Below are 25,411 nucleotides of genomic sequence, written 5' to 3'. Positions count from 1 at the left end.
TTCATTCATCCATTAATTAATTAATTAATCAATTCATTTATTTATTTATTTATTTTTTGCTCAGTTCTTCAACTTTTACTTTCTGACTTTGCAATTAATGTCAGGTCTAAGCTCTCTGCATTTGTAGAAACTAAGTCTGGACTGGATCCTGTTACTGCTTTTTTTTTGAGAATTGAATATTGTATTGTTCTAGGACAACTCAGACTGGGGAGACCTGTAAGCTTTCAGTGGTCACTTTCCCCAGAAGACTTCCTCCATACACAGGGAGTTCACATTTTTCTACTGCTACCTCTTAGCCAGTCTCCTCAGGTGAAGTCTCATGCTAGCACCTTGCATCTGTTTTCTCCTTCTTAGTACAACATCCTGAAGAAAGGCTGCTAGGAGCTGGGGCCAAGTGTCTTTCATCTGTCCTCAGCATCCATTTCTATCTGTGCCAGCAGACAACTTCCAGCTTTTGCTGGCAATCATCTCCCAAATGGGATGTAGAGAATTTCTGGTACAAAGAACGACCCTCCCTTTGACTTCAGGCCCCCTGTCTTTTACTGTGCTTGTCCTTTGAGGCAAAAGGAATACATCCTCTACTTCGTGGTAAACATTCTCACACCTAGTCATACCCTTCACATCCCAGTGACTCTGAATTCTTGTAGAAAATCATGCAAACCCCATTCCTTTTCCATACCACCCAATTCCTCACACTCATCTCAACTCTTCCACCCTAAAGTTTCAATCTAACTTAATCTTAGCCATTCCACTGTGCCCTATGGAATGCATTATTGTTCCACTGGCATCAGACTTCTCTTCATCTTAAATCTTCTCTTCTACTCCTACTCTCTATAGGCTTTTACTGAAACCTGGATATCTCTGGATGACCCAACCTTGCTGCCATCCTTTCTAATAGTGACAATACCTTCATTCCTCCTTCTTAAATCACTGGTTGAAGCAGGGAAGTTGAAATACTTGCTCTCCATAGCCACTTTAGGTTGTACCTTTTCCTCCATCATTCAGTATCCTCTTCTTCTTTGATGTTCAGGCTATCCATATCTCCCAACCAAACAAAATCTGTTATCTAAATTGCTGTTATCTAAATACCCCCAGATCATTCCCCTTCCTTCAATGCATTTAGTACCTGGCTTATAATAATTTTTCTCTCCCTGTTAGTTTTATGTGGTCTTAAAATTTAATTGGTGGTCTCCAGGGATTTAATTTCTAAATCCCAAAATGAATTACTAAAATAAAATGTAATTAATGGTAGTTGATTTTTACAATAGAGGGAATATATTAAGGAAGAGATAAAAGGGGAGAGAGAGAGACAGAGAGACAGAGACAGACAGACAGACTTTTAAACTCACCATGGTGACCATCTAAAAGGGAAGCAGTCTGAGGTCTCCTGCACGAGCTCCTCCAGGGGTCCAGTTCCACAGCCAAGTGTCTTCACTCCAAGTCTGAGTGTCTGTCTTCCAGTCTCTCCTCAAGTGTCTCTCTTCACTCCAGCACCGAGTGAATGTCTTCACTCCAGCACCGAGTGACTGATAACTCTTGTCCACTTATTAAAGAACTTCAACATATATATTTTCTTCATCAGATATTCTAACTACTCATTTTCCTTAATCTACCATCTGAGAGTTACTCTTCTACCCCACCTCAACCCCACAGAAAAATAGTGACCCTCTTGATCTTGCCATCACCCACAAATATACCATCTCTATGTTTGAGAATTTGGACATCCCCTTTATCCAACTGTAATCTATTGTCTTTTTATTTCTTCTGTCTTTTATAAAAACCTACTCTACATCCCACTGTGACCTCCAATCTTTCAGTTCTCTTCTAGGCCATCTCCTTCACACTAGCCTCGCTTCTCTTTTCTCCATTTTGATGCCCTGGTGAACCAATTTAACTTTATACTATTGTCTTCTCTTGGATCCCTAGCTCTCAGTGATGCCTTGGATCAATCCCACATTTCATTGACTTTATTCTTGCACATTTACTGCTGAATGAAATGAAGGTGGAGAAAATCATGCAATTCTTCAAAGTAGGTCCACTACAAATTGATATCACCCAACCTCAAATAGGCCCTTATTACTGCTAGACATTTCTACTATACCTCCCTTCTCAACTCCTACTCTTCCAATTTGATTTGGGGATCCTTAGTTGTATTCCTTTGATGCTGAGTGGATACCAGCAGACCATATGAGTTATCCATTAATTATCTTGCCACCTGACTGGCTCATTTCTGCCCTGCCCCCTCCATTTCTTTTTTGATCCTTTATAGAGTTTTTACTATGCAATTTCTTATTTGTAATGTGATACAACCAGTTTGTGCACCATGCATATCTTCATTGACCTTCATGTGATCCTCATTTATTTCTTCAGAGATTAGCACCCATATGTCATTACTAGAAAGAATACTATTGTTAGTATTTTAAGCCATATATCACAATAATATCTAAATGGATCTATTTATCTATCTATCTATCTATCATCAAAGATCATAAAAGGATGAGAAGAAAAGGTTTCTTGAACTACTATGTTATTAGGGGAGGATTCTTTTAAAATTCTTTTTTTTTAATGTTTTTATTTTATTTTATTTTTTTGGTTAAATATACACTTTATTTCCCTCACTCCCCTCCACCCACCCTTCCCATAGCCGACGTGAAATTTCATTGGAGAGATTTAGAGCACTTTTTCATGTGCTTATTAATTAATAGTTTTGATTTCTTTAACTGAAAATTGCCTATTCATTTCCCTTGCCTATTTATCAATTGGAGAATGGCTTGATTTTTTTGTACAATTGGTTTAGTTCTTTATAAATTTGAGTAATTAGACCTTTGTCAGAAGGTTTTGTAATTAAGATTATTTCCCAATTTGTTGCTTCCCTTCTAATTTTGGATGCATTGGTTTTGTTTGTACAAAAACTTTTTAATTTGATGTAATCAAAATTATTGATTTTACATTTTGTGATTTTTTTTTTCCTAGCTCTTGCTTGGCTTTAAAGTCTTTTCTTTCCCAAAGATCTGACAAGTATACTATTCTGTGTTCACCTAATTTGCTTATAGTTTCCTTCTTATATATTCAGGCCATTCACCCATTCTGAGTTTATCTTGGTGTAGGGTGTGAGATGTTGATCCAAACTTAATTTCTCCCACACTGTCTTCCAATTTTCCCAGCAGTTTTTATCAAATAGTGGGTTTTGGTCCCCAAATGGGATCTTTGGGCTTATCATAGACTTTCTTACTGAGGTCATTTACCCCTAGTCTATTCCACTGATCCTCCTTTCTGTCTCTTAGCCAGTACCAAATTGTTTTGATGACCACTGCTTTATAGTATAGTTTGAGATCTGGCACTGCAAGTCCTCCTTCCTTTACATTTTTTTTCCTTGTGATTTCCCTGAATATCCTTGATCTTTTGTTTTTCCAAATGAACTTTGTTATCTTTTTTTTCTAATTCAGTAAAAACGTTTTTTGGTAGTTCAATGGATATAGCACGAAATTAGTAAATTAATTTGGGCAGGATTGTCATTTTTAGAATGTCAGCTCATCCGACCCATGAGCAATCAGTGTTTCTCCAATTGGTTAGATCTAGTTTTAATTTTATGGTGAGTGTTTTGTAGTCGTCGTCTTATAGTTCCTGTGTTTGTCTCGGCAGATGGATTCCAAGTATTCTATATTATCTAGGGTGATTTTAAATAGAATTTCTCTTTCTAATTCTTGCTGCTGAGATGGGTTGGAGATACATAGAAATACTGATGACTTATGCAGGTTTATTTTGTATCCTGCGACTTTGCTAAAGTTGTTGATTATTTCCGCTAGCTTTTTGGTTGATTCTCTAGGACTCTTTAAGTGGACCATCATGTCATCCGCAAAGAGTGATAGCTTGGTCTCCTTATTGCCAGTTTTAATACCTTCAATTTCTTTTTCTTCTCTAATTGCTACTGCTAGTGTTTCTAGTACAATGTTAAATAATAGAGGTGATAATGGGCATCCTTGTTTCACTCCTGATCTTACTGGGAAGGCTTCTAGTTTATCCCCATTGCAAGTGATGTTTGCTGATGGTTTTAGATATATACTGTTTATTATTTTTAGGAAAGGCCCTTCTATTCCTATACTTTCTAGTGTTTTCAATAGGATTCGGTGTTGTATTTTATCAAAGGCTTTTTCTGCATCTATTGAAATAATCATGTGATTTTTGTCAGTTTGCTTGTTAATATGGTCAATTATGTGTATGGTTTTCCTAATATTGAACCCTCCTTGCATTCCTGGTATGAATCCTGCCTGGTCATAGTGGATGACCCTTGTGATGACTTGCTGGAGTCTTTTTGCTAGTATCCTATTTAAGATTTTTGCATCTATATTCATTAGAGAGATTGGTCTATAATTTTCTTTCTCTGTTTTTGACCTGCCTGGTTTTGAGATCAGTACCATATTTGTGTCGTAAAGTGAATTTGGTAGAACTCCTTCTTTGCTTATTCAGTCAAATAGTTTGTATAATATTGGGATTAGTTGTTCTTTGAATGTTTGATAGAATTCATTTGTGAATCCATCTGGACCTGGGGATTTTTTTCTTAGGGAGTTCTTTGATGGCTTGTTCAATTTCTTTTTCTGATATGGGGTTGTTTATGTAGTCTATTTCTTCCTCTGTTAGTCTAGGCAATTAATATTTTTGTAAGTATTCATCCATATCACCTAGATTGTCATATGTGTAGCCATATAATTAGGCATAATAGTTTTTAATGATTTCCTTAATTTCCTCTTCATTAGAGATGAGGTTTCCCTTTTCATCTTGGATACTGTCAATTTGGTTTTCTTCTTTCCCTTTTTTTAATTAGACTGACCAGTACTTTATTTTTTTTTCAAAGTACTAGCTTCTAGTCTTATTTATTAAATCAGTAGTTCTTTGACTTTCAATTTTATTATTATCTCCTTTGATTCTTAGGATCTCTAATTTAGTCTTCACCTGAGGATTTTTAATTTGTTCATTTTCTAGTTTTTTAATTTGCATGCCCAAATCATTGACCTCTGGCTTTCCCTAATTTGTTTATATATGAACTCAAGGATATAAATTCCCCCCTGAGTACTTCTTTGCCTGCATCCCATAGGTTTTGAAAGGATGTCTTATCACTATCATTTTCTTCAATGAAATTATTGATTGTTTCTATGGTTTGTTCTTTGACTAATCGGTTTTGGAGAATTGTATTGTTTAATTTCCAATTAGTTTTTGATTTACCTCTCCATGTACCCTTATTAATTATTTTTATTGCATTGTGATCTGAGAAGGTTGCATTTATTATTTTTGCTCTTTTGCCGTCATTTGCAATGTTTTTATGCCCTAATACATGGTCAATTTTTGTGAATGTACCACATGCTGCTGAAAAGAAGGTGTATTCCTTTTTGTCCCTATTTATTTTTCTCCACATATCTACTAACTCTTAATTTTTCTAAGATTTCATTCACTTCTCTTACCTCTTATTTATTATTTGGTTTGATTTATCCAGTTGGATAGAGGAAGGTTCAGGTCTCCCACTAGTATAGTTTTTCTGTCTATTTCATCCTTGAGCTCCTCTAGTTTCTCCTTTAGAAATTTGGGTGATATAGCATTTGGTGCATGCCTGTTGACTACTGATATTTCCTCATTGTCTATACTGCATTTTATTAGGATGTAATTACCTTCTCTATCTCTTTTAACTAGATTCATTTTTACTTTGGCTTTGTCAGATATGATTGTGACTCCTGCCTTCTTTTTTATCAGTTGTTGCCCAATGGATTTGGCTCCATCCTCTTACTTTTACCCTATGCGTATCTACCTTACTCATGTGTGTTTCTTGTAGAGAGCCTATGGTAGGGTTTTGGATTCTAATCCACTCTGCTATTCACATGTGTTTTATGGGTGAGTTCATTCCATTCACATTAGAGTTATGATTACTAGCTATGTCTTTCCCAGCATTTTGATTTCTACTCCTGATCCTGCCTTTTCTTCTTTCACTATTTCCTTCTATACCAATATTTGTTTTTAATCAGTCCCCCTAATTCCCACCATTATTTTACTTCTCTTTCTACCCCCTCTCTTCTTATTCCCCCCTTATTTTCTTTACAGTTATTTTAAACTACCCCCCACCCTTTCCCTCCCTTATACTGCTTCCCTCCTCACTAGTCTGTCTGTTACCCTTCTACTCCCCTATAGGGCGCTAATCAATTCTCTGCCCCAATGGGTTGGATTGTTCTTCCCTCTTTTGGTCAATTTCAATACATGTAAGAGTTAAGTATTTCCTGCCTCTGACCTCTTTTCCCTTCCAGAGTATTGATGTTCTCCCCCCTCCCACTATGAGCTTCTTTGTGACATATACATTTACCGCCTTTTGTTTCTTTTCCCTTTTCTTTTAGTATTAACCTCTCATTTTACCTCTACTCTTGTGTGTGTGTGTATATATATATATATATATATATATATATATGTATGTATTTATACATACTTATATCTATATGCCTATTTACTTGTTATTTCATCCTATACAGTTTTTCACTGTTCCCTTTAAGTGTAATTCTTCTAGCTGCCCAGGTGATAACAACAGTTTTTAAGAGTTACCAATGACCTCTTTTCTTATAGGGATACATATTATTTTAACTTATTGAGTCTCTTAAAACATTTTTGTTGTTGTTTCGTTTCATTATTCTTTTCCCCCTCTTTTAATTACCTTTTGATGATTCTCTTAAGTTCTGTACTTGGGCATCAAATTTTCTGTTCAGGTCTGGTCTTTACAAATTCTTGAAATTCTTCTATTTTGTTGAATGACCATACTTTCCCCTGTAAGAATATAGTCAGTTTTGCTGGGTAGTTGATTCTTGGTTGTAGACCTAGTTCCCTTGCTTTCCGGAATATCATATTCCATGCCTTTCAGTCCTTCAGTTTAGATGCAGCCAGATCCTGTGTTATCCTCACTGTGGTTCCATGGTATCTGAATGACTTCTTTTTGGCAGCTTGTAATATTTTTTTCTTTGGTCTGATAGTTCTTGAATTTGGCTATAATATTCCTGGGTGTTGTCAGTTGGGGATTAAGTACAGGAGGTGATCTGTGGATTCTTTCAATCTCCACTTTTCCTTCTTGTTCTAGAATATCGTGGCAGTTTTCTTGAATAATTTCCTGTAGTATTATGTACAGGCTTTTTCTTTTGTGATGGTTTTCTGATAGACCAATGATTCTTAAATTGTCTCTCCTTGAATGATTTTCTGAATCTTCTGTTTTGTGAATGAGATGTTTCATATTTTCCTCAATTTTTTCATTCTTTTGGTTTTGTTTTATAGTGTCCTGCTGCCTTGTGAAGTCCCTTGGTTCTAGTTGTATTCTGGTTGTTAAAGACTGGATTTCATCCCTGGCTTTTTGGTCATCCTTTTTCTTCTGGTATGGCTTTCTTTGGAAGTCATCTTTCATCCTCTTTGCCTCATCTCATCTCCTTTGCCTCAACTTTCATCTTCTTTGCTTGCCTCATTTTCAAGCTGGTTGATTTTGGTTTTCAAGACACTATTTTCTGTTTCCAGATGACTTATCTTAGTTTTTAAGTTCTTTTCCCAATTGTCTTCAGCCTCACTTAATTGTGTTTTGAATTGCATTTTGAGTTCTTCCAAAGCCTGTATCAAATTCGCTGGGATTTCTGATTTATCGTTTGCTGATCACTCCCTCTCTGTTCTGTTTGCTTTTTGCTCGTTGCCTGTATAGAAGCTGTCTATTGTAATTTCTTTTTTCTTTTTCTGTTTTTTGCTCATATTTACCCCTTTTTTGCTTCCCGTGTTTGTCTATGCTCTTGCTTCTCTCATTTTTTTGGTTTTGGGGGTTTCTGTCAGTCTCCCCTCGTGGAGCTTTGACAGAAGATCTCTCCCTGCAGTCTGTGGGAGAGGGTTGTTGGAGTTTGAGCTTCCCTGTCCTTTGGAGGCTTTTGATTGTATTAAATTAAGTCCAGCAGTCTGTGAGAGAGGGGTGTTGGAGTTTGGGCTTCCCTGTCTTCTGGAGGCTTTTGATTGGATTAAATTAAAGTCCAGTAGTCTGTGAGGGAGGGATGTTGGAGTTTGGGCTTCCCTGACCCCTGAAGACTTTTGATGGTATTAAGTTTATTTGGGTTGGGCTGGATGTGCTCTGAGGCAAAACCTCCTGGAAGGCTGGAGCAATAATATGCAGGGTCTCAGCCGCTATGACCAGGCTGCACTGCCTCTCCAGCTCTTTCCCTGTAGCTTGTGTTTGACGCTCTGAGCTTGGCCCAGCCCTGCCTGAAAGGTATTCCCTCCAGACCAGCACCTTTGCCCGCCCAGAGGCTCCTCCTACCACTAGCGGCTTAGAGCTCTCGGTGGGGGAGGGGACCTGGGATCTTTCTTCTGCCTTCCCTTAAACCCGAGTGTTCTCGGATTCCGGTGAATTGAGTCCAGCAGGAGGGTTCCTTTGCTCTGTCTTGTTGTTAGGTTTGATTTCCAGTCCTCTAGGAGCATTCAGTTTGTGATCGGTAAGGAAGGGTTTTCAGAGGTCTGAACTTCTGCTGCTTCTAAGCCACCATCTTGACCCCACTTCTCTCTTTTAAAATTCTTAATTCTTATGTTATTTAAGAATAAGTACTTCTAAAAGGATAGAAGTTATCATAAAATGTAAAAATTGGCAATTTAGATTACTTTAAATTGAAATTAACCGTTCTAAGAAAAAAATAAGTAGAGCAAGAAAGTCCGCAAATTGTGAAGGAAATCTCCATGACAGAGATCCAGTAAAAATAGTAAGCATTTATCTAATGCTTACTATTTCGTAGGCACTGGGGTAAACACTTGGTACAATTATTATCTCCTCTGATCCCACAACTGTCCTGTGAGGTGTAAGTTCTGTTATCCCCATTTTATAGATGAAAAAAACTGAGCCAGACAGGTTCCATGTCTTGCTTTGAGTGACACAATTAGAAAGGTTCTATGGCCAGATTTGAACTCATACTCTCCTTCAGGCCTGAAGCTCTATTTACTGTGCCATAACTGATACATATTGGATTTGATATAAATATATAAGACTTAGAACCATTCTTCAATAAATAAATGGCCAAACAATGTAGGATCAGAGAAGCCTAGATCCAGAGCTGGAAAGGACATCAGGCCAACCTTTTAATTGATGGTTGAAACTTCAAGGGAAGTTCAGTGACTTGTTTAAGGTAATATAGATAGTAAAAACCCTTTGACCTTTGACTCCAGATTGGTAGTACTTTTTCTACTAATACTACAGTATATCATAAATAATGATCATGATTGCAAATGATCAACAATTGTATGAAATGTTCCAAAATCATCATTAATAAAAGATATTAAAAATAAAACTTATAGCTTTACCTCATATCCATCAGATTGTCAGTTGGGAAAATGACAGTTGTTAAGAGACCCTGTAAGAAGATAAACATTTTAATTAGCTGTTTGTCTATCTGTGAATTGTTCTAAGCATTCTGAAAAATTGTGGAGTTATATTATTTTATATTAAATTATATTATATATTATATATATGTCACTAAAATAAAACCTCCTCTTTGAGCAGTGATACTATTATTAGGCATATATACCTCAAGGAAGCCCAACAGATGAAAAAGTCCTATATATAATATATAAATGTTCTTGATAATATTCTTTATAGTAGCCAAAAAAAAAAACAACTGGAAAAAATGTACTCATTGATAATTACAGAACAAACTGGTTTATGAATATAATAGAATATTATTGTACCATAGGAAATTATAGACTTAAAGAATTCAAAGAAATCTGGGAAGATTTGTATGAATTGATATTGAGTGAAAAAGAATCAGGAGAACCATTATATGAAGGCAGCAATAGTATGAGAAGCTTGACATTATTAAAAATCACAAATTATATATATATAAAGAATTGGAGGTTGTCATTTTAGCTATGTCATAGAGCACACACATTCTTAATTTATTTGGTTTTTCCTATGTAGAAAGACTAAATTCCTTTTGAGTCTCCTATACTTTTGGCATCCTTTTTCAGTTATTTCCAGAATCACTCTCTCCTCTGTTTTGTGTTGCCTCCATTGCTGACCACCTGTTTTGCCCACATTTGTACCATTTCTATGTCAGTCAGTCAACAAACATTAAGTAGCCTTCTGTGTTCTAGATAGTTTTAGGTGCTGACGGTACAAATACAGAGAATGAAACAAATTCATACTCCAAAACAGTACATTTAAGACCGTGATCGTAGAATATAAATGTGGTTCTTGAGGGTGAAAAGAGGTTGGTATAAAAATCTTCTCATATCTCTTCTATTTTTCATCTGTTGTTGTTCCAGTTGTTCTTTCTTTAATACCTTCAGGATAATTTTGCTTTATTGAGTATTTTATCAAGTATTCTTTGTATCAGGCAAATCTGTCATAGTCCTTTATCATCTTTTCTTTATAAAGTTTTTATACCTGAGTTTATATTCTAAATTGGTCTTACCTCTCAGCTTAGCAAAATCTTATTGCTGGCTGAAGCAGTTTCTCTAGGTCCTTTCAGTTTACTTTTTATGGCAGTTTATTGTTACAATCTGTTTTGAATGGATTAATTTGAAAAGCAATGTGACTACCACTTTGCAAAGTCCTGGTAGGGGGAGAGAATACTGGGGGGAGTGGTGGCCAAGGAAGAGGTATTTTGGCCTGGGAAGATTAGTAGTTAGTCATTGTACTGGGGCATATCCTTTCCAGCAGTGTTTCCGGAGCAAGAACTGTAAGAGGAAAGAATAGGATTGGATGGGGAGAAGGGAGGTGAGGTATATACCGTTAGGAGTAGCATTAGTGGTAATAGGTCTGCTTGGCCTAGAGTGAGTGCTAGCTATTCAGGAGCAGGACATGATAATTGGGGAATAGCCATTCCTCTTAACTACTTATTTTGGGGGTGTCAATAGTGTGTTTCAATAGGTACTGTTAGAATTTTGCTCTTTCCTGTTAGTGGTATGGGGATTAGTAGCAGATGATTCAGGAGTGAAAAATACATGTATTTTTTATTAGTAAGTATTAGATATTATAGGACAATATGGTAGTATAAAAAGAACACTAGACTTTAAATCTAGCCTTCAATACCTAAAGCTTTGCCCAAGGACCCTCTTCCTTTTTTGTACTCTCAGCAGCTTCATAAACTTCAATCATATTGACACAGATGACTTTCAAATATAGATATCAAACCTTTCCTGAGTTCCAGTCTCACATCGCCAACTTTATATTGGACATTTCAAACTTAGATGTCTTGTAGACATCTCAAACTCCTCATGTACTAGCCAAAAATAGCTTCTCACTTAACCTTCTTTTCAGCTTCCTTATTTCTGTTGAGGGTAGGACCATTCTTCCAATCACATAGATTCACAGTTTTATTTAATGCAATCATACATGAGTATTGTATAGTTTTGTTGCTTTTTAATGTGCCATTTTGAATTATTACACTACTTCCTCTTTTCATAGATGATCAATTTTGCTTAATTGTGTCATAGAAATCAAAATTTAAAAAAAATGTAAATTTGTTATATTAAAATGAATTCTAGTAATTTAAAAAATCTTATTATTTTCAGAAAGGTGACACTTGTGATGGTTGGACTTGATAATGCTGGTAAAACTGCAACAGCGAAAGGAATCCAAGGAGGTAAGCTATGGATATTTATATAATTGCTAAATTATCCTTAATTCTGATGAACTATTTCTAATAAAGCTTTTTTTTTTTTTTTTAAGTATACTTTGGGCCATCAAATTGAGCTATCGCTCAATTAGTAATTTGGTTTTTTGGTTCTTTTTCTGACTCCTCATAGATCTTTTGGTGCAAAGGAGGTACTTAATGCCTAATAGTTGATTGGTTAGTGGTGGTGTTGAGGTCCTACTTTCTGCCTCTGTTTGTATTGGGAACATTTTCAAGTGTTAGACTCGGGTAGGCCCTGAGAGTGAGAGACTGATTTCCTTCAGGGGTGAAAGAAGTTGACAGGGAAATTTGGGAGAACCCAGACATATTTGAAAACTGAGGCAGATGAAACTAACTATGCACTTGAATTTGAGACAAGATGGTAATATATTTGTTTCCCATCTACATATTTTATAATCCATTCATTCAGTTTCTTCCCCCAAAATCTTCCCAAATCCCACTCCTTCCAGATTAGAGTAGATCATGAGATCAGAGTTTAAGAACTGAAATGGAAACTTTAGAGATCATCTTGTTCAATTCTTTCATTCTTTAGGTGAGAAGACTGAGCACAGGATTTGAACCTACTCTCTCAGACTTAAAACCTACTGCTTCCTTAAAAGCACTACTTCCCCATGTTTCTTTCTCTTCATTTGAAGTTTACTAATTTCCTTATTAGATGAAGTGGCTATACTAAGACGTAAGATTTTTAGAGCTAGAAGGGACCTAAGGCAGAAAGCCTTGCCTGACTCCTAACTCTCCCTCAGTTATCTTTTTCTTCTTTCAGCTCACTCATCTGATACTTAATCACCTATTTGTGGACATCCTGTCAGTACCTCAAATTCCAAATGTTCCAAATTGAACTCCATGTAGTCTGCCTAAATACTTTCTCCCCAACTTCAGTTTCTTTTGAGAGCATCACTATCTTCCCAGTTGCTCAGGGGTGATATTTGATTCTTTCCTTTTCTGCATCCTCTTCCTACATTTAATTCATTGCTAAATCCTCTTGATGCTACGTCTGCAGTATTTCTTGCATTTATTTCTTCCTGCTAATCCATTATTACCTTAATATAGAGTTTTATCCTTTACGCAGACTATTGGGAGAGCTTCTACTGGTCTCCTCCACTTCAAATTACTACTTTTTCAGTCTATTCTTTGACTCTCCTGAAGAAAGTATCTAAATGCAGATCTGATTGTATCACTGTAAGACTTTCATTGGGTCCGCAGAATAAAATACATATCCCTTATCTTGGCATTCCAAATGATGCACTGTCTGCTCGCCAACCTTTCTTTCCCGCTTTATGCATTGTTTCATATGCTATCACAAGTTGCAGAATCACAAAAATTTCATGGTCCAAAAGGGACTTTAGAGATCATCAAACTAAATTTTATTTTCTAGATGAGGAATCTGAGCTTATTAGACTACTAAGTGAGTTTTATAAGGCCACTTAATGTATAAATGAAAGAGTTCAAATCCAGATTTTATGGCTTCAAATCCAGTGTTATTTTCACTCTACTATCTTTTATCTTGCTTTGCCTTCTTTTACTTCTTTACATTTTTACAGATTTTCCATTGCCTTTCAGCTAACCAAATGCTATCTCTTCCATGAAGACTTTCCTGATCTCAGTTACTGAGCAGCCTCCCATCTCTGAATGCATTCCTGTCCATTTGACTTTACTGATCACTTTCTATCTTGTGTTATGGTTATTCATATACATTTACTCTCTGACTAGGTGTGTTTGTTCTTCTAAGGGAAGAACAGTGTATTTTTCATTTTAGCAGTCTTGGCTCCTGTATGTTATACTGCAGAAATGAAATTTCCTTTGGTGTTGATGACTCTACTAGAACCGTTGTGATTCATAAGTTTGTTTTAAGTTCATTGTATGGAATTTTGAATGCTTTTTTTTTTGTCATAGAAAAATGTTGTGAATGGTTGTTAGTCCTAGGTAGTAATACAGAGAGCCAATTTAATTTATAATTTAGTTGAATTACAATATGAGTATTTAAAGTAGTGTAGCATCCTTTAATCTCAAAGCATATGGTTATGCAATGGGGAAAAAGTAAGAAAGCTTTATGATGTAGTTTATTAACTAAACCAAACCACTAATCCATCCTGATCTTTAGCATTTTGTGGAGATAAACTGACTCCTTTTTCCCCTCTTCCCTTTTCCTGCATGATGTTTTTCTTATCCAAAGTTAGCACCCTTCCCACAACAGACGAACTCTGCTGAGTTAAAGAGAGCAGCGATAAAACTGTAGTGTCTTGTTCAATGGGCATTTAAAAAATTTATACATTTTACTGGTCTAAAGAATAATTTGTTTTGGAAAACATTGTCATAAAGGAAAGAACACTGAACTAGAATTCAGGAAACCTTATTTTTAATGATGATTCTACTACTGACTCATGACAGTGGACTTTCCTATTCCTCATTTTCATTTGTAAAATTGGACTGAATGATCTCTATAAATACTTAGAGTTCTAAAATTCTAGGATTCTATGAATAAAGTTTTTTCCTCCCTTTCCCCAGGCATCATTTTTTTTTAAGTTTGTCTTTGTTATTCAACTATGTAATTTTCTTAGATACTTTGTGTTCTGTTGCCACAAGCCTTCCAACCAGGCTTCCAGCTTCTAGATCACCACATTTTCTAACCATGCTTTCCATTCCTTTATATAGTTAAAGGACTGGCATGTAAGTAGTCTAGTTAAATGAACTTGTATGTTAAATGGTGAGGTGGAATTTATAAAAAAAAAAAGTGCTGGATTTGGAGGCCTGGTTTTAATCCAAGTTTAAACTGTTACTTGTGTGACTAGGGGTAATTTGCCTCTCTGAGCCTCAGTTTTGTTGTCTGTAAAACAGAGTTTGTTGTAAGGAAGAGTCTTTGTAAACTTTGAAACAGCATATAAATTTAAGCTAAAGAAACCTTTTAATCCTATCAGAGGCAATTGTATTTTTAAAAGTTTATAATTTGTAAAATATATAAATGGTAAAATGTTCTGTAAAGAAAGGGTGACATGAAAATTAAGGTACTTTGAATGAAGATATTTGTCAGGGGAGGTTATTGATTTAAAAAGACCTGGGACTATTTTCCTTCAGTGAGTCAACTAATAAGCATTTATTAAGTACCTACAATGTGCTAGGCATTGTGCTGTAAGTATAGGGGTTCCAAAGAAAGGCAAAAGACAGCCTTCTCTCAAGGAGATCCCAGCTTAATGAGGGAGACAATATAAAAACAGCTATATAAGAACAAAATAATGTTCAGGACCAATTGGAAGCAAGGAGAAGAGGGAAGGCAAACATCATTAAGAAGGGTCAGCAACCGTCTCTCCCAGAAGACTGGTCTTTAGCTGTGAGTTGAAGGAAGCCCAGAGAAACCAGGAAGCTGAGATGAGGAAAATCACTCTAGGGATGGGGGTCAGCTTTCTAGAACTGATCTTGCTTTTCATAGTTTGCTCCCTAGATCTCTACTTCTCTAAAAGCTCCATTTTTTTTTTCCTGTGGAGATTTTTTTCCCTTGGGAGTCAGTGACAGGTAGTCTGGCATAGAGGACAAATAAATAGTTTTAGTCTCTGTTCATGAAGACTTGGGTTTAGATCTTAATTCAAATGTTAGCTATTTTTGTGACAGCAACATAACCTCTCTGAGCCTCAATTTAGTCATCTGTAAATGGGATTGATGATAATAGCATCTACCTCATAGGGATATTGTGAGGATCATTCAAGCTAATATATGTAAAAATGCTTTACAATCCTTTACAAATAAATAAAAAACACTTTATAAGGATGAGATATTCTTAATAGAGGGAGTAAAGGAGGAAGTATCGTGCATTTGTATGTATGAGTCGTTTGTAAGTCATTGCTTATATTGTTTAATTTTTCATGTGTCTCTTCTCTCCAATTAGACTTGTAAGCTCTCTGAGTCAGGAACTTTGTATTTTCTGCTGTGTAAAGTGCCTGCCCTAACACAGTCTTTTTAAAATAAGACAGTCAGTGAATATTTCTTTAAATGAATATTTAAAATTAGTGTACTTTTACTTTAGAAGAATGATACAAGATTTCAGTTATCATTCATTAACTTAACATAGCGTTAAATGTTCATTAGCAAATGCAAGCCTGAAGGAGATTATGTTTTGTTTTTCTTTCCTTTAAAACAGAGTGTCCTGAGGATGTAGCTCCAACTGTTGGCTTTTCCAAAATTGATCTTAGACAAGGAAAGTTTGAAGTTACAATTTTTGACTTAGGAGGTGGAAAGAGAATTCGGGGAATATGGAAAAATTACTATGCCGAATCATATGGGGTAATATTTGTTGTGGATTCCAGTGATGAAAAAAGAATGAAAGAAACTAAAGAGACAATGACTGAACTTCTAGAACATCCCAGGATATCAGGAAAACCCATATTGGTGTAAGTAACAATAGTGAATATATAACAAGTTAAAGTGAAATAAAATAATGTAACAGATTGGTTCATATTTTGAATTATTGAACAGATGATCATATAAATTCTACAAATATCAGGGAAACTCTATGCAGTATATTTAACTTTTTTATACTAAGTGTTTAGTGATCTTTCTTACCTTCCTTTTTGATAGCATAGTCTTCTATCATCCAACATTCGCATGTTGGTTAAGCATGTCCTATGTCGCTCAGCTGTTTTTGTCTTTAATGATGTTATGTGAGGAAATGAGGCAGACCTGTGGAATTAGTGATTAGCTGGAAGATAAGAAGTAAAGAATATAATCATATCCTAGAATGTAAATGGGAAGAAGTATTAATTCTTATCCCCTTATCAAATACCTTAAACTCTAATGTTTATTAATTTTAGTACTAAACTTGATCCTATTAATCTTTTAATCTTGCCTTTTGTTTTTACTTTATTTCTGAATATCCCAAAACCTTCACCCCTTCCACTGTGACAAATGTTATAAAAATTATTATATATATTATATACAATATATATTATATAAAAATTAAGGAAAACTAACCAGAATTTGAAAACATATGACGTTTCACATCCATATAACCCACTGCCTTGCTTTGAATTATTATTGTGTAAACAATAGAGAAATGATATAGCTGTACACAACTTTTCTTTGTGAAAAGCTAAGAAAACCGAACTTCTCTTAACTCAAGTCAGGCCTTGAATATGTTATTGTCAAACTAAAGCTTGTATTGATAAGCTAAATCTGTTGGTACAGAGTAATGATAGATGGTTGATAATGCCAAGCTGTTAGGGTAAACTAAATTGTATGCAGTGGATGGAAGGCCAGAAGCAGTTGGATATAATATTTATTTTCTTCTTTGGGAAGAGACAGGGACAGGAAATAGAAGTTTAGAAACTAGGAGTTAGGCATAGGATAGGAAGTCTCTTTACCTTATTCTAAAATCTCTAAATAAAACCTCACAAATCTACTTGCTTTCTTTGCAGAGTCTTCTTGCCAAAATAGGCCTCCTTAAACTATATTCACTATCTAAAATTTAAATTCTGTCTTACTAACCTATGCTAAAATGACGAACCATAAATTTATAATTCACTCCTAAAGGTAATATATGAAAAACCCCAAACTGCCTGAAGCAGACTGCAGATATAACAGTTGGAATCTCTTGGCAGAGAGCCTCAGACACAGGCCTTCCTTCCAAACCAAAGAGAGTGGACAAAGCACCTTCTGGTAGCTGCCTCTCCCTTCAGGAGAGAAGCTTTCAGTCAGACACCCTTCCTCAGCTTCTCAGGTGTCTCACAACTCTGCAAGTAACTGTCTCAAATAACCAACAGATCTTCTTGGTCTGAAAGAAAATGATCCAGCAACCTGCTCCCAAGAAAGTCATAATAAAACTTCTGCTCTTAATAAGATAGAATGAACTTAATAAAACTCCTTATAACATTCCCCCTTGATATCCTTTTGGGAGAAATATTCTCCCCAAATGGATATTTCAAACTAAACTTATTCTATATTCTATACTAGGGACAGGGAGAGGTAAAGCAAGGAAGAAAGCAAGCAAGCAAAAAAGACCATTCTTGCAACATGCAAGTGTCACACATTACATAAAATTCCAACTATTTACAGTTACAGTTATAACACAATTCTACCTATATACTATAGAAATAAGTTAAAACTAATAATTCAAAGTAATTTTACAGTTACTATGTACAAAGCCTTGTAAAAAAAACCCCTATATACAAAAATATACATTATAACATTTCCCCTGAGGTGAAATATTTTCTTTAATATTATAATTTTAAAAGAATATTTATTAATGTCTATTAATATTTATCTATTAATTATTTGTTTATTATTATTTTATTCATTGTTCTATTTATAATTTATTGATTTATTAATATTACTATTTTATTTACTATTTCTAGATTAATAATTTTTAAGCAGACATCATAACATAAAATATATACTTATCTATTTAGTATTCATTCTATTTTAAAATCAAACCGTTAATGCTAAAGAAAATGTACATTCAATGTTCTTGAAAATGATGTCTGAGTGTCTAGTTTTAGCAGTAGTCCCGTGTCCTTAAAATAATGTCCCATTGTCCTTGTAGTGTCATTCTTGAAAATAATATCTGATTGTAGCAGTTCTTGTAGTTTTATTGATCCTCATTCTTGATGGATGGTACTCTCTTGACATGTGAACCATTGATCCATGATGATTTCTCTGCGATCTTGATCGCTGTCGGTGTCATTTAAGAGTATTTGGAATGGACCTTCTCAGGGTTGCTGAGTTCCTCCTGTTTGGTGAAAATTCTTAATATACACAGCATCTCCAAAGATGTATATATGCAAGGAATTGTCTTTTGGTCCAGCTTGAATTAATGCTCCTGATTCATATAACTCCTTAATTTTAATCTGCAAATCTCTAATGTAATTGGTAATTGTTGTATCTCTACCTAATAATGAAGTGTAAATTTGATCGAATGAATGGTTTTGAGTGGATAGGTGGATGGCCAAACAGCATCTCAAAGGGTGAAATGTGCAGATCCCTTCTTGGTCTACTTTGGAGATAAAACAAAGCTAATGGTAGGGCATCACACCATTTTAAGTGTGTCTCTACATAATTTCCCAATCCCGATTATAGTCTTTAATTCTCTACTAAGTCTCTCTACTTGTCCTGAACTTTGTGGGTGGTATGGCACATGGAATTTTGGTATAATATGAAAGGGGAAAATATGGGTAAAATATGAAGGACCACAGACAGGAGTGTGCTGGATGCAGAAGATGGAATGTAGGAGGGAGCTTGGAATTCTGAGTGAGAAGTTTTGAGTGTATGGAACTGACAGTTGCAGGAGAGTGAGGTATTTGTGGAAGAAGATACATCTCCTGCTCTTAACTCTCTCCAAATTGAGTGGGAAAAATACCCAAATTGCCTACTTCAGTTCTTGTTGACTCCCAAGAAGACTCTATCAATGAAATTGATTTGGACTTCTAAGTTACCTCAAGTGGGCTCAGTGTATATATAGACTGTGGTGGCTATCAATGAGCTCTGACCTTGATTCAACAACTGTTTGATTGACTTAACTTAGTTTATTTATACAGGAATGGTGGGAACTAGATAGGAAGACAGAGTAGATCCAACAGTGTTGGACACAGAAGTGACCTGAGGGGGACCAAGGGTCCTGGGAGCAATCCTTTCCTAATTCCTGAATATCAACTTGAATAAACATATTTTGTTCTGCAAGAAATGTCAGATCGGGTTTGTGAGTGAACTCCAGGCTTGTGGGTATTCATCTCACCCTCAGGCCAGGAAGGAGCAATTACACAGTAACAATATTCAACCAACTTTATTACTGGTCAAACCTACCATTTAACAAGCATATATTTGTTGTAAAACTGAGTCTGTAAGTGTGTTCCCCTATCCAAATCAATTCTTGGTGGTAGACCAAATCTAGTTATAATCTATTTTAATAATACTTCAGCTCCAAATACTACTGTGTTCTTGTTTGATGGAAAAGCTTCTGGCCATCTTGTTAATTGGTCCACTATCACTAAACAATTTGTATTGTCCAGCCTTTGGCATCATAATAAAATCAATATATAGATGTTCAAATGGAGTATAGGCTAAAGGCTGTCCTCCAAATACCTTTCTTCTAAATATATGTTGGTTGAATGTTTCTTATGTCAGGGGCTATCCATGTTTTCTTTACTGAAACTACTATGCCTTGCGTTCCAAAATGATCATTCTTATGTATTGATTGGCAAATTTGATGGTAAAATTGTTCTTGGCAGTATTGGTTTACCCTGTGATGCCACTCATATACCATTGATTTGTTTGGCTTTAAAATTCTGCTTCTGTTTCTTGATTTCTTTTTCATTGTATGCAAGTGATAAATCTGCTTCATTTATGATTAAGATCAAAATTAACTCAGGACCTCCTATTGCTGCTAGTTTTGCAGCTACATCTGCTCAGTGATTCCCTCTTGACACAAAATCAGTTCCACCTGTGTGTGCAGAGCAATGCACCAGTTCTAGCATTTTTGGTAATTGGAGAGATACTAAAACTTCATTTATGTGATTTTTACATTTGCTATCATTTTGCCAGATGATGTTAGAAAACCTCTTTGCAGTCAAAGGGTACCCACAGCATGACATATACCAAAGGCATACTTTGAGTTGGTGTATATTATAGCTTTTTTATCCCTTGATATTAAACAGTCTTGCTTTAATGTTATCTATTCTGCTGCTTGGGCACTTAGATTAGATTGAAGTGATGCTGACCATAGAGTTTCAAATTCTGTCACAACAGCTGCTCCTGTATGCCTTATCCCATTTCTCATAAATGATGAACCATCAATGAACAACACAATATCTGCATTTTCTAACAGTATCAAGTAAATTTTTATGTGATCTCTCTGCCATTTGCACTACTAATTCATAATTATGAAGTGGTTCTTTGGTGATAAGTAGATAATGTAAGGGGTAAAATTTATGGTTGGACTGATATATTTTTAGTGGGTTGCCAGGGATTTAATTACTAAATCCCAATGAATTACTCAAGTCAGAATGGAATTTATGGTAGTTTATTTACAATAGAGGGAAGAGATTAAGGAAATGAGAAAGAAAGAAAGAGAGAGAAAATGCTGCTCCAGTCTTGTCTGAACCAGGTAGGAATTCAGAGGCCCCAGACAAGGGGGAGGGTGGGGGGAAGAGGATTAAATCTAACGTGACTTTCAGCTATGAGGACTTCTCCAACATGAGGGGTCTCCCCAGAGGCTAGTGACTCCAGAAAGCCAAGGGAAAAGGGGTCCCAAGATCATCCTCTCTAGAGGCTGGTGCCTCCAGAAAAGCCAAGGAAAAGGGAGTCAGCCCTTTCACTCACCACATGACAGTCCAAGGAAAGCAGTCTGAGGTCTCATGCCCAAGCTAGTTCATGGTCAAGTCCCTCCTCATAGGAAGTGATCATGAAATATAAAGGCAGTTCTTTGTGTCACTTCCTGTGTCTTACATGTACCAGTGGTGGCTTAAAACTTGTCTTTGGACTGCCTAGGGGGGATTTATCACTTGCTAGCACACTTGGATCATAGATACCTTCTTCCCACACAATTAATCCTTAAGTGAGGGTGTATACATTCCTGGTGACTAAAATTCTAAAGAATTAGTAAATCTCAATTTCACAATAAGGAAGCAGTGTAGCAGGATTTAATGTTGTGCAGCATTTCAACATGATATTCTCATTGCATAGTAAACTGATTTCATATCGTGTAAGCCTTTGGTTTGAGAATGCCTGTGTTCTTTGTCTTAATAGTAAAGTTTCAACCTCATGTGGGCACATAATTGTTAGTGGACATCTTAACATTAAGTCTACAGCCTTTGTTACTGAAAGAGCTGTGGCAGCTAGTGTTTAACACTGGAGACATAGGGGTGCACCAGCAGCTATTGGGTTTAATTGAGCTGAGTAATAAGCAATTGGATGTTGTAGTGGTTCCAGCACTTGTGCTAGTACACCAGAAGCTACTCCTTTTCTCTCATGCACATGCAAAATGAACAGTTTCTTATAATCAGGGATGCCTGCTACGGTGGGATTGTAAAAGGGAAAGAGACAAGAAAGAAACATCTAAATATTTTTAAGTTTGTTGATGGGAAAGGGAGAGGAAAGAGGGTAACAAGGGAGAAGGAACACTTCTTAATCTTATTCCCAAACCTAAATCCCTTAATATCTTATCTAGGCTATCTTATCTAGGCTAAATAAGTTAAGATCCCCCAAACAGAACTTCACAAAACAGAGTCCAGTAAATGAGCCAAGATCCGAGGAAATATCCAAAGTAGGTCCAGCAGAGAAGGGATGGTTTCTCTTTGGTCTTCTGTCCAGCTGCTAGCAGCTAGTAAAAGCAGTTTTTCTCCTCTCAACCTGATATCTCACAAAAGGGCCAGAAACCTTGTTGAAAGATGGAAATCTCAGCTACCTCCAAACTTCCCACAGAAGTCTGTTTGTTTGTTTGTTTGTTTGTTTTTCAGTTGGGACCTTAGAATCCTGACCCAGGCTTCCATGTGATTCTCTGTCACATGTTCCTGGCAATCAAATGCAGTTCATTTTGCAGAATCATTTTGCAATCTTTCTTATAATCAGGGATGCCTAAAGCTTTAACTTTGTAAAACAAAATTGCTTTCTTTTACTTTGTAATGACTGCTAAATGTTCTGCATTTAATTTTAGTGGTTCCTTAACTATATCTTTCATCAAAGCTATGAAGGGTCTGGTGATTTCCCTGCAACACAGAATCCACTGTCTGTAAACACCTGTGGCTTCGTTGTTGGGGCACTCAATTTTTGTATGTCTTTAATACATTTGGGAGAGATGTAATGTGCACCTTTTGCTAACACATATCCTAAATAATTTGCTTTTGGGAGACACCACTGCACTTTTGATTTTGAGATCTTATGTCTTCTCTTGTATAATTCTTTCAGAAGGTCTTTACTATCTTCCTTACACACTTTAGAAGTAGGTGACGCGCAAATGGATTAATCAGCTCTCCTTAAACTCAATATTTGCAAGATCTTGAGTTAAAATTTGGAAAAATAGAGTAGGGCTTTCTACATACCCTTGAGGCAATTGACACTGTGTATCTATGACCTTTTCCATGTAAATGCAAATATCTTTTGGGAATCTTCATGTATGGGTATTGAAAAAAATGTGTAGTACTTTGCATTGCTAGGAATTGATGAAATAATATGCTGGTTTTCCATTCTCATCTAATTTCGGTTTCTTAATTGGCAAAATAGGTGTATTATTTTCTGATTTGCAAGGGATTGTTTGGTTAAAGAGTCTATCATTGGGGTAATTCCTTCTGTGGCTTCTTTTTCTAATGGATACTACAGTGTAGATGGAGGAGGACCACCTTTTGTTGTTATTTTGACTGGAATAGCTGATTTTAAAAAGCCTACATCGGTGGAAGATGTAGCCCAGAGAGCTTCTGGTATATCTGTAGGTATTGTAAAAATTTGATTTTTGTCTATTTCTTGATTATCTAAAAATAGTACTGGGAACAAGTTCAATGATTCTTCTGGTAATTCTAATGCTATGTCACCATCTTGAGAACAATTTTGCACAGCAAATCTTTCCCTATAGATTCATAGGTGAATTGGGCATTAACAGGAATGAATGCTCCAAAGATAAAGGCCCTACAGTCACCATTCTTGGTAAAAGCTCATGGACTTCAAAAAAGAGTTCCTGAAATTCCAACAACACTCATTGAGCTCATTGAATTACAGTTTGAATCAGGTGTAATCATTAGTACAGATCTTGATGCCCCAGTATCCAAAAGACAATCATAAAATGTATTTCTGACTTTTAAAGTTACATTGCTTCTGTGCTATTTGAGGGAGAATGAACTTGAATTATTAGTGTAATTACATCTGGGTCTGGAAATTTAAGTGTTTCAGTATTTGCTTCTATAGTCCTTTCTGCCCTGTTACACCATCATAATGGACCGCGTGCACCTTTCTGAGCTTCTTCTCTTTGATGTAGTAGTAGTAAGGAGATTTTGCAAAGTTAGATGCACGAGAGGTTGCAAGGTCAATATTCCACTTAGAACTCTCCCAGGAGCAGGGGCCGAACACAGAAACTATTACTGGAAAAATTAGTTGGTGTGTCTGGACATCATTGAAGGGAGAAGCTGCATCTCTCCTGCTCACAAGATAGACCAGAGGAATACCTGACTGAATTTTTCTTCCCTTTGGCTGTTTGGATTTACTGCCTGCTTCTAGTTGCTGAAACCTGCCTAGAAAAGTGGATTATCTACAGGAGATTGCTGTTATCCCTCCGAGCTGCTGGCTGGACCCAAGGAGGACTCTCATGTGTGAGAAATTCCTAGGGCCCTGGATTGGCTTCCCCTTACCAAATCCCTCTTAAAGTTATTACCCTTTAGCAGTCAGATTTAGTTAGATTAGGAAATCTTAGTTAATACCTGGGTGAGTAATTGTAAATTAGATTTCCATCCCTTGCCCTTCCCTTCCCTTTTATTTAATAAACTGTTTAGAGAACTGTGTGATCCCTTCCTCAAACCTTTCCCTTCTCCAAAATTCCCCTTATAACATTGAGGAGTATTTGCATTTTGAATTTGGTTTTTATGTGGATGTGCACCGTTCCTTGTATAATTTAATAATTCATTTGCTTCAGTCTGGTTATTGTGTCATTGCCTCCATAATTCCCATTTCTAAAATTGTTGCTTCTGCTATTGTATCTAAAGTTGTTGTTGTAATCTAAAATTGCTCTTAAAATTGCCACCATTACTCCTAAAATTGCCCAGTATTTTGTTCCAGCATCTGCAGTTAAGCATTAAATTTCCCCTTTTCCCACAGAGATAACATGTTGGTCCTTAATGAGTAAATTGTTTTTGATTCCTATATTCCCATAGTAATGCCAACCCAGGAGTGGTCTTCCCTTTTTCAGTTTTATCAAGTTTTCCTTTCAATGCCTTTATTTCTTTTCTCATTTCCTCCACTAATTCACTACTATCCTCATCTTTTTTCTCATGATGCCCTATATAAACATACATAGCTATCCTTCTTAGTTCTGAATCCATGCTACTCCAGTTGGGAAAATTCAATTTAAAATAGTTTTTTACTACATTACAGCAGTTTTTAAACAAATTGTCTACTTAGATGTGAAATAGCCCTTTTTCTTGATATATCCAAGTCTATATCTTTCTCCCAATTCTATTTAACATAAACTTAGATGGATTTTTGTCTATTTCCTGCCTTAGTCTCTCTATTATAGGAAAAGTTAAGTGAGATGTGTGAGTTTGCAGATGGACAGCAGAGTGCAGAGTTCTGGAATTTTGAGGTAGAGCAGCTGCTCTTGGAGAGAGACAGTTGAGCCTGGGGGCTGGGGATTTTCTCTCTCTGGATGGGCCTGAGGAGATTAGCTTTTTTCCCTGTGGCATTTGACTGCTGGTTCTTCAGATCCTACCTACTGTTTGGATTATCCTATTATCCTGTTGGGTTATTTGACACCTGCTGAGTTACTGTACTGTTCTTATGACAACTGACAGCTGATTGTGAAACCTGGCCTAGATCTTTGGATCTTGGTCCATCGTTGGGCCCTGTCAGACTTAGACCCTTTCCTTAGATCATCAAGAGGGGGATTTAGTGTTAGTTTAGCTGAGTACAGTATTTTGGGTTATAGAGAGAGTATAGGAGTAGAATAGGGAAAACACTCAGAAGTGATCTCTGTGAAGAGATTTGTAGATCTGGGAGGCATAGGTAGTTATTATTAGAGTAAGTTATATCCCAAATCCCTTCCAATCTATCCCTATTAAACAATGCTT

The 25,411-nt window shown here is 36.0% G+C and overlaps 1 protein-coding gene across 3 annotated transcripts in view; it reads left to right on the top strand.

Moving 5' to 3' along the window:
* The window catches only part of ARL13B (ADP ribosylation factor like GTPase 13B), a 69,845-nt gene that overhangs the window by 6,099 nt on the left and 38,335 nt on the right, over nt 1–25,411 (top strand). For all 3 annotated transcript variants that reach the window (XM_007500791.3, XM_007500790.3, XM_056807002.1), the window contains exons 2-3: nt 11,548–11,618; nt 15,799–16,048. In XM_007500791.3, coding sequence (XP_007500853.2) covers nt 11,548–11,618; nt 15,799–16,048 — 321 coding nt within the window. The remainder of the gene's footprint in view (nt 1–11,547; nt 11,619–15,798; nt 16,049–25,411) is intronic.

This window comes from Monodelphis domestica, chromosome 8, assembly GCF_027887165.1.
Source record: "Monodelphis domestica isolate mMonDom1 chromosome 8, mMonDom1.pri, whole genome shotgun sequence".
Taxonomy (NCBI): domain Eukaryota; kingdom Metazoa; phylum Chordata; class Mammalia; order Didelphimorphia; family Didelphidae; genus Monodelphis; species Monodelphis domestica.
This window is presented reverse-complemented; position numbering and strand designations above follow the sequence as displayed.